Below are 12854 nucleotides of genomic sequence, written 5' to 3'. Positions count from 1 at the left end.
TTTAGTGGAGTTCAAAATAGAATATTTCAAATTTGTAATTTGTCTTCAGTTGTTACACAACTGATATTTTCTTTCCCATTTAAGAAGTGCTACTTTTTCCCTATTTGACGCACTCCACCCCACTCTGCCATGTCCACCTTTGCGTGCAGCTGTGCGTACTTTGTTGTTGTTGTTGTTGTTAGCAAATCTAGGAGGACGAGGTGGATGAGTCATGTAGCGAGCAGTTGGGAAGTTGGTCGCTTGTCCATCGCTTTCTTTGCATCGATTCTTACGAGACTGTAAAAAAAAAAAATACATTACAATTAGTTGCTTTTTAATCATATAAAGCCCAGTGGTAACTATGTGTACCACCTGCGTTACCGGACAGTAACTCTTTTTAACGCGTCTTAAGTATTTTATAGCTCTCAGTTTGACATTCGAGAATCTCACATGATGAATTGCCTGTTCTGATTAATGCTGTGTCTCTATTAAATGATTAACTGGATAATTCATTTGTTCCAGAGACGGTGTTCTAGCAGTGTACCGGACCTCCGATTCGGCAGAGGAATGCGCGCACTCCACCTGGGAACATGGATACATAAAAAGTAATACAAGACCAGTACACAGTGATAATAGCAGATAAGATAGAATGGAATAGACCGCATAGTCAGGATGTATGCACTAGGGTGCTTAGCTTAGTCTACGCACTAGGGTGCTGAAATTAGTCTACGCACTAGGGTGCTGAAGTAAGTCTACGCACTAGGATGCTGAACTTAGTCTAAGCACTAGGGTACTGAACTTAGTCTACGCACTATGGTGCTGAAGTAAGTCTACGCACTAGGGTGCTGAACTTAGTCTACGCGCTAGGGTGCTGAACTTAGTCTACGCACTAGGGTGCTGAACTTAGTCTACGCACTAGGGTGCTTAGCTTAGTCTACGCACTAGGGTGCTGAAATTAGTCTACGCACTAGGGTGCTGAAATTAGTCTACGCACTAGGGTGCTGAAGTAAGTCTACACACTAGGATGCTGAACTTAGTCTAAGCACTAAGGTGCTTAGCTTAGTCTACGCACTAGGGTGCTCAAATTAGTCTACGCACTATGGTGCTGAACTTAGTCTACGCACTAGGGTGCTGAAATTAGTCTACGCGCTAGGGTGCTTAACTTAGTCTACGCACTAGGGTGCTTAGCTTAGTCTACACACTAGGGTGCTGAAATTAGTCTACGCACTAGGGTGCTGAAGTAAGTCTACGCACTAGGATGCTGAACTTAGTCTAAGCACTAGGGTGCTTAGCTTAGTCTACGCACTAGGGTGCTGAAATTAGTCTACGCACTATGGTGCTGAACTTAGTCTACGCACTAGGGTGCTGAAATTAGTCTACGCACTAGGGTGCTGAAGTAAGTCTACGCACTAGGATGCTGAACTTAGTCTAAGCACTAGGGTGCTGAACTTAGTCTACGCACTATGGTGCTGAACTTAGTCTACGCACTAGGGTGCTGAAATTAGTCTACGCGCTAGGGTGCTGAACTTAGTCTACGCACTAGAATGCTGAACTTAGTCTACGCACTAGGGTGCTGAAATTAGTCTACGCACTAGGGTGCTGAAATTAGTCTACGCACTAGGGTGCTGAAGTAAGTCTACGCACTAGGATGCTGAACTTAGTCTAAGCACTAGGGTGCTGAAATTAGTCTACGCACTATGGTGCTGAAATTAGTCTACGCACTAGGGTGCTGAAATTAGTCTACACAATAGTTTGCTGAAGCTAGTCTACGCACTAGAGTGCCAAAGCCTAGTTTGTGCACTTGTGTGCCGAAGTTTAGTCTTCCAACTTTTACAAAATGTGTCTTCATAAGTGTGATATGAAGCTCAGGTTTGGAATTGAGTTTTATGATGTAATTTCCTACCAATAAAATTCAGGTGTGTATTCTTCAACTAAAATTACCCATGATGTTAAGTTCCCATAGTTCGTATATTACAAACAAAGTTGTTTTAGAGGTTTTGATGTTTCATATGAATTTGTCATTGCCATCATAATTTATTCCTATTTAATGACTACTACCAATTCACGTGGAAGATGTCGTAATTGCTGGATAAAGATTTGTCTGATATTTTATGTAAAAAAATTGAGTTTTATTTTTACAAATATCTGTTCAAACACTGCATTGTGAGAAATACACTAAAGAACAATTAGTGATTTGAACACGTTTCTTGTCTTGTGGTAAACACTGACTGGTCATGGCTCATAAAGTAAGTTGTTGCGAACAATCTCTTAATTGGCGATTTTTACTGTGACAGAATTATTTGTACGTACATAACATCTAAAATTTATAATTGTTCTACAGAAATGAGTACTTTGAATGAATCCACAGTAAAATTAACAGAAATTTGCACTGTTGTAAGCACGTTGGTACTTGTGGAATAAAATGGCCAGATGACCAGTGACAATCACAGAACAAGAAGTGACAATGGAACAGTTGACTGCTGCCAGTTGGTTTGCAGGCGTGTTGTTCGGACGCGTCAGGGGAAGAGAATTGGCCAGCCTTCGTGGGACAGCGCAGGACATCAGGGGACCTCATCGAATAGTAGGATTGCGACAAGTTTTATGGGGGTACCACAGAACCAGGACCGTGTAACCAACCATACCAGTCGCGGATGGGGAAATCAGTAGAATGCGTGTATGCCTACTTCAGAGTATTGCTGCTAATGCCCTAGAATACTCCGAGGTTCCTCTCTTTGTTCTAATGATTGAGCTCACCAGAAATATTAGATTTTAATATTTACGTGTTTTATTCTGATTTCGATTTAAGTTAAATTCTTGGCTGTAACTGTTATTGATGAATCAGAGGAAGTAATTCAGAATTGGTTCAGATTGAGAATTATTTTAATATTGAATTTTATATTTTTAATGTCAAAATAGCATCATGAGAATGTTTATCGCCATTAATATTGTTCTTGAGATATATAGAAAGTTGCTAACCCTGCATACATTCTACGTCCATCAGTTTTTGAGGTTTGAGAGTTTTTGACCAGAAAATCTACTTATTGAATCATGTGTCTGGTTGCAAAACATTTTCCAGCCTCCGTAGATTTAGATTCGTTACGTAATGTGGTCAATTGCGTTATAGAGAGGAATTGACTCTAACTTGTTGGTAAATTTCAACTGGAGTCTCCAGATCTCCAGCAGTTTTTTTATACGCGTAATTAAGTGAACGTGTTACGTGACGTTAGCTGGTATGGAGTTACAAGTGTCAGGCTGTGGTACGCGAGTTTCAGCTGTCTCAAAATATGTTTTGTCGTCTGTTTTCTTCTGTTTCAGGAATGTTTTTGTGTATTTTTATTGTAAAGTGTTTTCTCGCTGTTGTGTTGGTGGTGGGATGTAGAGATAGCTGAATCTTTGCAGGGCGGAGACCCCCGATCAGCTGACATAACCAAGAAATGGTACTTCAGCGAAGTAAAACTTCGCTGATACCATTTCCTTGGCTATTTGGCTTGATACGGGCTCTGCCTGTATTTTAATTTTCTGATGTCTGTCATTGTCTCATCGATAACTTTTTTTAATCAATACTTGTCCTAAAAACTTGCTGTTGAAAGGCAAATACAATATAAAGAACTTGCAGTTTTTCTGCATCGTAAAAATTTTACCCCTCTGCGCTTTCGATCGACAGGCCATATTTTGGGGGGTGGGGGGCTGGGGGGTGGGGGGGGTGGGAAGGGTACCAGGATGTTTAGAGTAATTGCAAGTTCTGTTCAAGTTTTATTTGAAACACAGCCACCAGATGGTTCCACGTCTGGTGAAAGATGAATGGCTGTTGATAAATGCGGATCTTCTTAAAGCAAAATCTTTGTCCCTCGGAGTAATCTGTAACAGTGAGATTGGAATTTCTTTTCGAGTTCAGTATTTTGGACGTGCTTCTGGAAATTGCAGCTTGCCATGTCCTCCCCCTCCAAGTCCTGTGCCTCAACGTGGCGAGGGGGTGAACAGAGAATTACGCATGTATTTATCCTGCGATGTATTAATAATAAAGGATGCAAATTGCCAGAGATACGGTTGAATTTGTGATGATAAGATGACTTTCAGTACGTGACGATCTGATTTGGCGACGTTGATAGTAATACGACTACTTTCGCATTTTCAAATCTTGCACGTGGCAGTCTCTGTTTTTCGTTGTAGAATCAGTGCGGCTAATAATTTTTAATGACTCTTTATTTGGTGGTCTGGTACATAAGCATGCATAATTCTTTGGCCAAAGCAGGATAAAATATATAATACGTAATAATTAATTTTTTTTTTTTTTGCTTGATTGCGAGTGTACCTAAAATGTTTCTCCAATTAATTATTTGTATTTCGAAGTTAACTGGTATAATACAGCGATCTGAGTTACTTTCCTTGGTTTTTCCCAATCTGCAGTTATCTATGAAGTTGCTTCCGATACTTAAGCATTGTGGGTTCAGGTCTTTTGTGTTGTGAAAGTGGTTACTGACATTTTGGAGGAATGTGTGGCCCCTGTATTTTATTTTGAAAGGGGGGGGGGGTGTGATTGTTTCTCCGAAATGGTGGTAACTGCCAACAAAATCTGTAATTTCTAAGTCGAGCACTCGATCGACTTTGCTGAATGCTGTCGTAATTTTGAACTTGAATAAAACTTTGCCTCTGATGTTTCTTTGACAGATACGTGCAGTGTTCATTCCAAACTTCTACCAGTAGCTCACCCGAAAATATCTTTTTCCCTAGGGCAACACTTTTGCGAGTTATCACAGTGTAAAAAAAAAAATCTGACGTATCAAAGTTCTTCATCATGGCTGAAGGCATAGAAATATTTAATAAATTCAGGCAAAATTAAAACTGGGAGCTAAACTCCTTACAATAAAAGATGAAATGTACTAACCGTAATACAGCAATGGAATTTAAAAGTTATTCTTTACTGTGACTAGCCGTGCGATAGAATTCAAAGTTCCACGTTGATAATACAGAAGACTGTCGTTAGATATAATGTACAGCGAATTCCATTCACTGCCCATCTACTCCTTGGTCTTCCAAGTGGTTGCTTTCCAAGATTCGGCGCACCAAAATTTCCTCTCCCATCGAAGCTTCATGTCTAGTGCTGCATAATCTGATACATTTGACTACATCCTAAATCATGAGAGTAGAAGCACTGAAGAACATTCTCTGTAAATGTTTAAGATTTCTGTATCAATGGCTGGTCTGTGTTCACAGAAATGAACACAGACCATGTTCCGAGTGAAATCAGTCCAGTCCAGTATCTTATTTTAAGACTGACTTTAATAATATACTTCCATCTGTACCTAGGTCTGTGAAGTGGTTTCTTGGCTTTGGGTTTTCCACACTCGCCATATTCCGTGTCCAGCCAATCCTCAATTTGATCGCCATAATCGCGATTGGTGAGGAATTCAAACATTGCAACTTTTTATGATGCACTTATCTTTATTCTCCTGTTACTACTGCCTAGTTAATTCAACATTTTTTTATATTAATTTTTCTATTTTTAGGTGATTATATGTATCAGAAGACATTTGTTTATAATCATAGAATAAATTGTGTTGTTAATGAGGAAATGCACTGTTTTGTTAAAATCTCATTGTGTGTCCTCCCCACTGTATATCTTATTCCTTCATCCATTTTGGTTAAATATTTTGGAGCTGAAGTGTTATGGGACATCAGAATGAGATGTCCGCTAGGTATTTGGAAAACCGTCCGTTTGTAGCATTTACCTGTCGCCACCAAACGTCTAGAGAAAAATGATTCTGTAGGTTTTTATTCGAAATTTTTTTCGATGTTGTCCAAACAGACTTGTATCTGCATCAAGACCTATATTATTTATTTATTTATTTAGTGTTCTGTCTGACGACAGGTCCATATGAACAGGATCCTTCCATCCTTTTCTCGGACTGGGACCTGTTCATATACGTTCTTGGCAGATGATCCAGAAGTGGTTTGCCATTGCCTACTTCTGTGTGTGAATGGAGTAATTGTTGGGATGCCACGGAGAAACCGGGGAAGCCCCCGGAGGAAAACTCCGTGTTGCCTAGACCACGGCCTTGCCCAACACAAGTTATAAATTCGGGCACCGCCGGGAATCGAACCCGAGACCCCCCAGGATTACAAGGCCAGCGTTCTAACCGCTAGACCACCTCATCTTATTATTATTTAGTGTTCTGTCTGACGACAGGTCCATATGAACAGGATCCTTCCATCCTTTTCTCGGACTGGGACCTGTTCATATACGTTCTTGGCAGATGATCCAGAAGTGGTTTGCCATTGCCTTCTTCTGTGTGTGAATGGAGTAATTGTTGGGATGCCACGGAGGAAAACTCCGTGTTGCCTAGACCACGGCCTTGCCCAACACAAGTTATAAATTCGGGCACCGCCGGGAATCGAACCCGAGACCCCCCAGGATTACAAGGCCAGCGTTCTAACCGCTAGACCACCTCATCTTATTATTATTTAGTGTTCTGTCTGACGACAGGTCCATATGAACAGGATCCTTCCATCCTTTTCTCGGACTGGGACCTGTTCATATACGTTCTTGGCAGATGATCCAGAAGTGGTTTGCCATTGCCTTCTTCTGTGTGTGAATGGAGTAATTGTTGGGATGCCACGGAGGAAAACTCCGTGTTGCCTAGACCACGGCCTTGCCCAACACAAGTTATAAATTCGGGCACCGCCGGGAATCGAACCCGAGACCCCCAGGATTACAAGGCCAGCGTGTATATTTAAAAAAAAAAACAAGAAAGAGGATTTGGAAAGCACGAATAATGGAAGAAATTTCGCCTCTGGGTGTAGGTAGAGAATAATCTTGTATACAAACGAGTCTTTTATCCTTCTACCATAAAATACGTGATCTTATAATTGCCAGCATTTACTTTAATCCAGTTTAAATTACACTGAATTTGTGCAGACTTAGTATTAAGGTTTGTAGTTCAGACTACTTCCTTATCATACGTTAAATTGAACTGTAAAATGCGTTAGTTGGCCCAGCTTAAAGTCGAGTGTTAAATGTATTTAAAATTTAGTAGGCACTCCCAATTACAATGGTGCTAATCTTTAGTGTCTGTTGTAAAATGTAATCGGACTTCAGAACAATTAGTGGTTGTCATTCTTCAGCAAACAAGCTGTTTGCTATAGCACTTGAGGAAGGACTTATCAGTCCGGTTACGAGACAATAAGTTGGCAAGTAATGCACATGTCACGTGACTAATTGTACGTCATTTGGTAGGACTACAGTAGGGAAGTTGGTTACATTTAAAACGTGCAAATACCAGGTGTGGTCTGTAATGTAGACTGTGCAGTAATTTTAAGTTTTAATTAATGAGAAATTGGCGACTGCTCGTATTTGATTACTGAAATTTCTTTACTTCATCGGTAAAATGGCATGGACGTTATCATCATTCGACGTGATCTCCGTGTTAATAACGTCTTCAGTGTGTGTCGCTTTAAGACCAAATGTCGTCGTAATTATGGCTGATGACCTGGTAAGCTTAATTTCATTATTAAAAAAAAGTTCTCGTCAGAAGTCGACTAAGCAGTCTCTCCTTTTGAGAATAATCTCTCCTCAACTGGTCCAAATTCCGCCACTTTTATGAAATCTATCGCCATTTTCGTACGGGCACGCGACAGAAACTTATCCTGAGCCAATTTAATCCACTCTACCTCCTCACACCATATTATCCCATCGATGTCTAGTTCTAACAAATAAGCTCTTTCCTTCAGGTTATCACACTATAATTTTATATTTGTTGCTAATTTTCCGATGACTGCTACATAACCTGCGATCTAATCCTCGTTAATTCTATTGCCGTAGTGCTACGGGGAGGGGGGGGGGGAGGATTACAAATTATGAAGCCCCTCGTCGTGTCTTCCAGTTGATCGTCTCATAGTTTAAAATATTCTTCTCAGCATCCTATTTAGAAATCAATCTGTTTTTGCGTCTTTAGAACGAAAAACTTTCTCACCCATCGATGTGTTATACAGGCCTACGTTATCCATTTAAAGTCTGGAGGTAATTATACGTACCACCTGCTTAAACAATGTATAATTCTGCTTTTGACCATAGTTTATTTATGGATTTCGCATGATTCACAGCATAACGTGGATTATTTTCTTAAACAGCGTTAACAAATTTATCTTTGTAACGGTGACGGGCTGTGTTTTCTTCGCGGTACGGGCTGAATTCTTAAGTAATATTTAGACGAGCCTTCGGTTTCAAAGGGAGGGCGTCATACTCCAGCGGAGTGTATTTTTTGTTTTGTTTCAAATTATGTGGGACTTTCTGCTTGCAGGGGTGGAATGATGTAGGGTTTCACGGTTCAGACCAAATCCCTACGCCAAACATCGACGCTTTGGCTTACAACGGCGTCGTTCTGAACCGCCATTACACACTACCTATTTGCACGCCGTCTAGAGCTGCTTTCATGACAGGGAAATATCCTATCAGAACAGGTATGTGCAAATATGCAAGCGTCTTCTCTGTTGGATGCCACGAAACAGATGTCGAGATAAACGATTAATAATCCTAGTAGATGTTTCAAGTCCCTACGTAGGTGGTCCTTTTATTTCGGGTAATAAATGAAATTGAAGAAACAATTATTAATTTATTATTTTAAACCACGTAGGTCAAAGATCTTGAAGTTTAATATCCTTCATGACATTACCAGGATTTTAAGCCGATTCCAGAATTAACTCGGTTCATTGGATAGTTTCAAAACAGCTGACTCACACCATGGAGCAGAGCTCTCTCTGAGAAGCTTGTAGTCGTTCAGCTGATCAATAAATTACATACCTTTCTTAATCCGAACCTTCATTATCGTTTTGATGTTGTTCTCAGTTGTCACGCTATGTAAACTTGTAGATAGACAGCAACGTTTCGGCGGAACGTACTGTCTCCATATTCAGATTAGATTAAATCTACAATTTTTTTTTTATTTGAAACATTTTCGATATCTGCGATAAATTAATATCAGCACCGATGAAAAACACAAATTCGTGAAGGAAACGTTTGGAAAATTGAGTGTTGTCAGCAAAATAAAACACGCTAAAGAATCATTAATGAATTAAGGGTATTAGGAGTGAAGAGTAATTATTTTTCGAAAGTTTACTCTAATTTGAATGGGGGAAAAACGTGATTTCTCACGTTGCAGGGATGCAAGGCAGACCTCTGAGGTGTGGCGAACCCCGAGGACTGCCACTGGAGGAGACTACCCTGCCCCAAAGGCTGAGGGACCTCGGTTATATCACGAGGCTTGTGGGAAAATGGCACCTCGGATGCCAGCGGTCCGAATACACGCCCACAAGACGAGGATTCGATTCCCATTTCGGGTACTGGAATGGATATATCGATTACTTCGACTACATGATAGACCAAGACGTTAGTATGAAATGCTGATAAAATTGTTGTTCATGTGACCTTAAACTTATCGAGTCGCTGTTGCCAGACAGCATTTGCCAAGCCATGAGTTTATCAGGTACGTTGCCAGCTCTATTCCTTTAATACTGGTTTACTACAATGACATTTCTTGATGTTCTCGGGGTGTACAAGCTGACCTTTTGAACTTCTGACCGCACACATTGTCATCTGACGTCCGTATATCAATTTGACAACATCGCTGTATTCATTCGTCCATGCTGCGGCTTGCTACGTCGTGGTGGGGTCAGGAGACGATGCTGTAGATGGAATAAGATGGGGCTTTGTAACCATTCACACTTTTTGTTGTTGCTATTTTGATATATCTTAACGCATATAATTCAAACGAAACTTATAAAATATTTGGATGAGAGAAAAAAAAATCTTGTAGGTCAGTGGTAACTATGTATACCAGCTGCTTTAACTTTTGTATACCCTCATATCGCTCACAGAGCATTCGTGGGTTTTATATGGCAAAAAATTTCGTGAAAGTTAGTCGACCATTTAAGGTGCAAGTTTCCATATTTAACCCGAAACAATCAATTTGCAGGATTTTCTAGGTTACGACCTCCGCCGTGATATGAACGTGTCGTGGGCAGAGAAAGGAAAGTACGCTACTGATGTGTTCACGCGAGAAGCGGTCCGTCTTATCTTGCAACATAATACGAGCAGACCCTTGTTCCTGGAAGTGTCCCATCTCGCAGTTCACAGTGCTAGAAACACGCAGTTACTTGAGGTGCCAAGCCTTGAAGAAGCCCTGACGAAGTTCAGCTACATCCCAGACACTCAGAGAAGAATCTTCTCAGGTGCGTGAATTTTACACATTCTGTCATCTGGCTTAAGACAGGAACTGACGGTGGGCTCTTGTGAATTTTATTTAATTTTTATTTTATTTAGTGTTCTGTCTGACGACAGGTCCATATGAACAGGATCCTTCGATCCTTTTCTCGGACTGGGACATGTTCATATACGTTCTTGGCAGATGATCCAGAAGTGGTTTGCCATTGCCTTCTTCTGTGTGTGAATGGAGTAATTGTTGGGATGCCACGGAGAAACCGGGGAAGAAGCCCCCGGAGGAAAACTCCGTGTTGCCTAGACCACGGCCTTGCCCAACACAAGTTATAAATTCGGGCACCGCCGGGAATCGAACCCGAGACCCCAGGATTACAAGGCCAGCGTTCTAACCGCTAGACCACCATACGGAAATTAAATTGGGGTTGCATTAAAGGCCGGGGATTTGATTGCATTATCAATCAATTTCTGAACTGTTCTACATTGAGGTGGTACTGTACTATTTATGCCTGTAGTTGAATCGGTGAATAGATTAAACATATCGTTAGTTGAACCAAATACGTTCTTATACTGATGAATGTTAATTACAGAAATGACTTCGAAGTTAGACGACTCGGTGGGACAGATTGTGTCCGCTCTCTCGGATAAAGGAATTCTAAACAATACCATCATCGTGTTCCTGACAGATAACGGGGCTCCGACAATCGGTGAGCTCCAAAATTGGGGCTCCAATTGGCCACTTAGAGGGGTAAGTGTTTTAGTCACCATTAGGGCACTTTATTGTAAAACGTACATTTAACTTAACATCACACGTATTAAGAACCATAAATTTTATTTGAACAATGTAATAATATAATTTTTCTCTGAAAACTCCTCAAATCGTTTGACTGTGAAATATTTACTTTATATATTATAAACGATGGTTTACGTATTATATTAGATGAAGTTCACGCTGTACGAAGGTGGGGTCAGGGGAGTGGCCGTTGTCTGGAGTTCTTTACTTCAAAACCCGGGAAGGTTATCAACGCAGATGATGCACATATCGGACTGGTATCCAACAATCTATTCCATGGCAGGTAAAGTTTAATTTACTTCAAATTGCTCGTTTATTTTAACGTCACAATTACTTTCCTTTGACAGCACAAGATGGCATTAATCGTCACATGATCTCAACGCGTCATTATACAGGGCGTCCCACGAAACTCGGAACTCACATACTAAGATGCGAGGGCTATGTTCTGCGTTGTGATTAACTCATTTCACTGTAGTTCGCTCGCTGCTGTTGTGGTATGTTGTCGTGGCGGGTTCCACGTTAAGTGGGACACCCGGTATAACAGTAGACTGTCATGCAGAATGGTATTAATGATGTGAAAACATCACTCCTGTGGTACCATGGTGTTGTTAGTGCTGTCTTGGAAGCAGATTTTCATATTTGAATAAATCTGAAACCCACATTTTCAGAAAGAGTTTTTTTTTGTATTTCAGGCGGTGAGGTTGACAAACTGGGCGAGATAGATGGAGTTGATCAGTGGCCATCTTTGATGGGGAATAATGGTGATATCCCTCGTAATGAAACGTTACTGAACATTGGCGATTTGGACGACATGGAAGGAATCATCAACGGCAATTTTAAACTTGTTAGATCTACATCGAGTCATGGGGTATATGATGGTTTTTATGGTGAAGACGGACGAGGCTTGCCAAATCCTCCGTACGATAGCGCTAGAGTCATTAACAGCACTGTTTCCAAGGCAATAATGGCTTTGAATATTAACACAACGACGTCAACAATGGAACAACTGATTGGCAAGATTGAAGAAATGAGGACAGTTGCTATGGTCAGTTGTGAGGGGAGTCAGAGGTTGTATATCGGAGGTCCTTATTGTTGGAATTATTGCCTGTTTGACCTAGAGAAAGACCCCTGCGAGACCGTTAACTTGGCCTCAAAACATCCGGGCGTAGTTGAGAATTTGAAGAATAGACTGGAAAGGTTTAAAGCTGAAATGGTTCCTGAATTAACTACAAGTGTAGACAGAGCCTCAAATCCAGCTTTGTTTAACAACACTTGGGTTTGCTGGCTTGATGACGAAAATGTAAATAACATTCCAAAGACCGATACAACCACGAAAACCAACTCTACTGTGTCAGGGAGTTCCGCAAAGATGTCTCTGCCTGTCTACGTATCGATCCTTTGTATCGTATTAATATGTTTGTGTGATCGATCTATGAATAGCTTTAACAGAACGTAACAAATAACTTTTGTCTGTAGGTGATGTTGTGTGCTGTCTTGATCAAACAAATTTGATCATTCCATTTATTTATGAACGTTATCATTAGCTAGGCCTATGTAGCGAAGGATGATTAACAGATCATGAATCGAAAAGGACGTGGTAGGAATCCCAATTTTCAGGTAATGCCTCGTCATTTGCCTAGAGCGACTGAGGTAAACCACGAAATGTCTCGAATTTATACACGATTTTCGGCCCAGAATGTAAAAATTTTTAATAAAAGTTGAAGTTTTCAATTGTGTGTCATAATTATTTTTATACCGCTGTTTTATATTTCGTTTTAATGAAGTGGAAATGTGCTTAAATGAAATTCGAATTTGTTTATGCTTGAGGGGAAAGTAGATGGGGCGAAATACGTGTCTTAAAGTTGAGCGCGG

At 40.6% G+C, this 12854-nt stretch overlaps 1 protein-coding gene across 2 annotated transcripts; it reads left to right on the top strand.

The window, feature by feature from the left end:
- Positions 1-3932: 3932 nt before the first annotated feature.
- Positions 3933-12713, top strand: LOC110830356 (arylsulfatase B). Of its 2 annotated transcripts, none has more exons than XM_022065162.2 (7): positions 3933-5378; positions 8277-8436; positions 9135-9361; positions 9948-10203; positions 10780-10937; positions 11130-11265; positions 11675-12713. In XM_022065162.2, the coding sequence occupies exons 2-7, from the start codon at positions 8409-8411 to the stop codon at positions 12436-12438; spliced, it is 1569 nt and encodes a 522-aa protein (XP_021920854.2). In that variant the 5' UTR covers positions 3933-5378; positions 8277-8408; the 3' UTR covers positions 12439-12713. The 2 variants fall into 2 exon arrangements, with proteins under 2 accessions (XP_021920854.2, XP_021920853.2); XM_022065161.2 differs by lacking the exon at positions 3933-5378 and adding an exon at positions 7186-7469.
- Positions 12714-12854: the final 141 nt, after the last annotated feature.

Source organism: Zootermopsis nevadensis, unplaced genomic scaffold (genome assembly GCF_977971745.1).
Source record: "Zootermopsis nevadensis isolate Lab colony 2312 unplaced genomic scaffold, Znev_1.0 Znev_ptg000061l, whole genome shotgun sequence".
Lineage (NCBI taxonomy): Eukaryota > Metazoa > Arthropoda > Insecta > Blattodea > Termopsidae > Zootermopsis > Zootermopsis nevadensis.
This window is presented reverse-complemented; position numbering and strand designations above follow the sequence as displayed.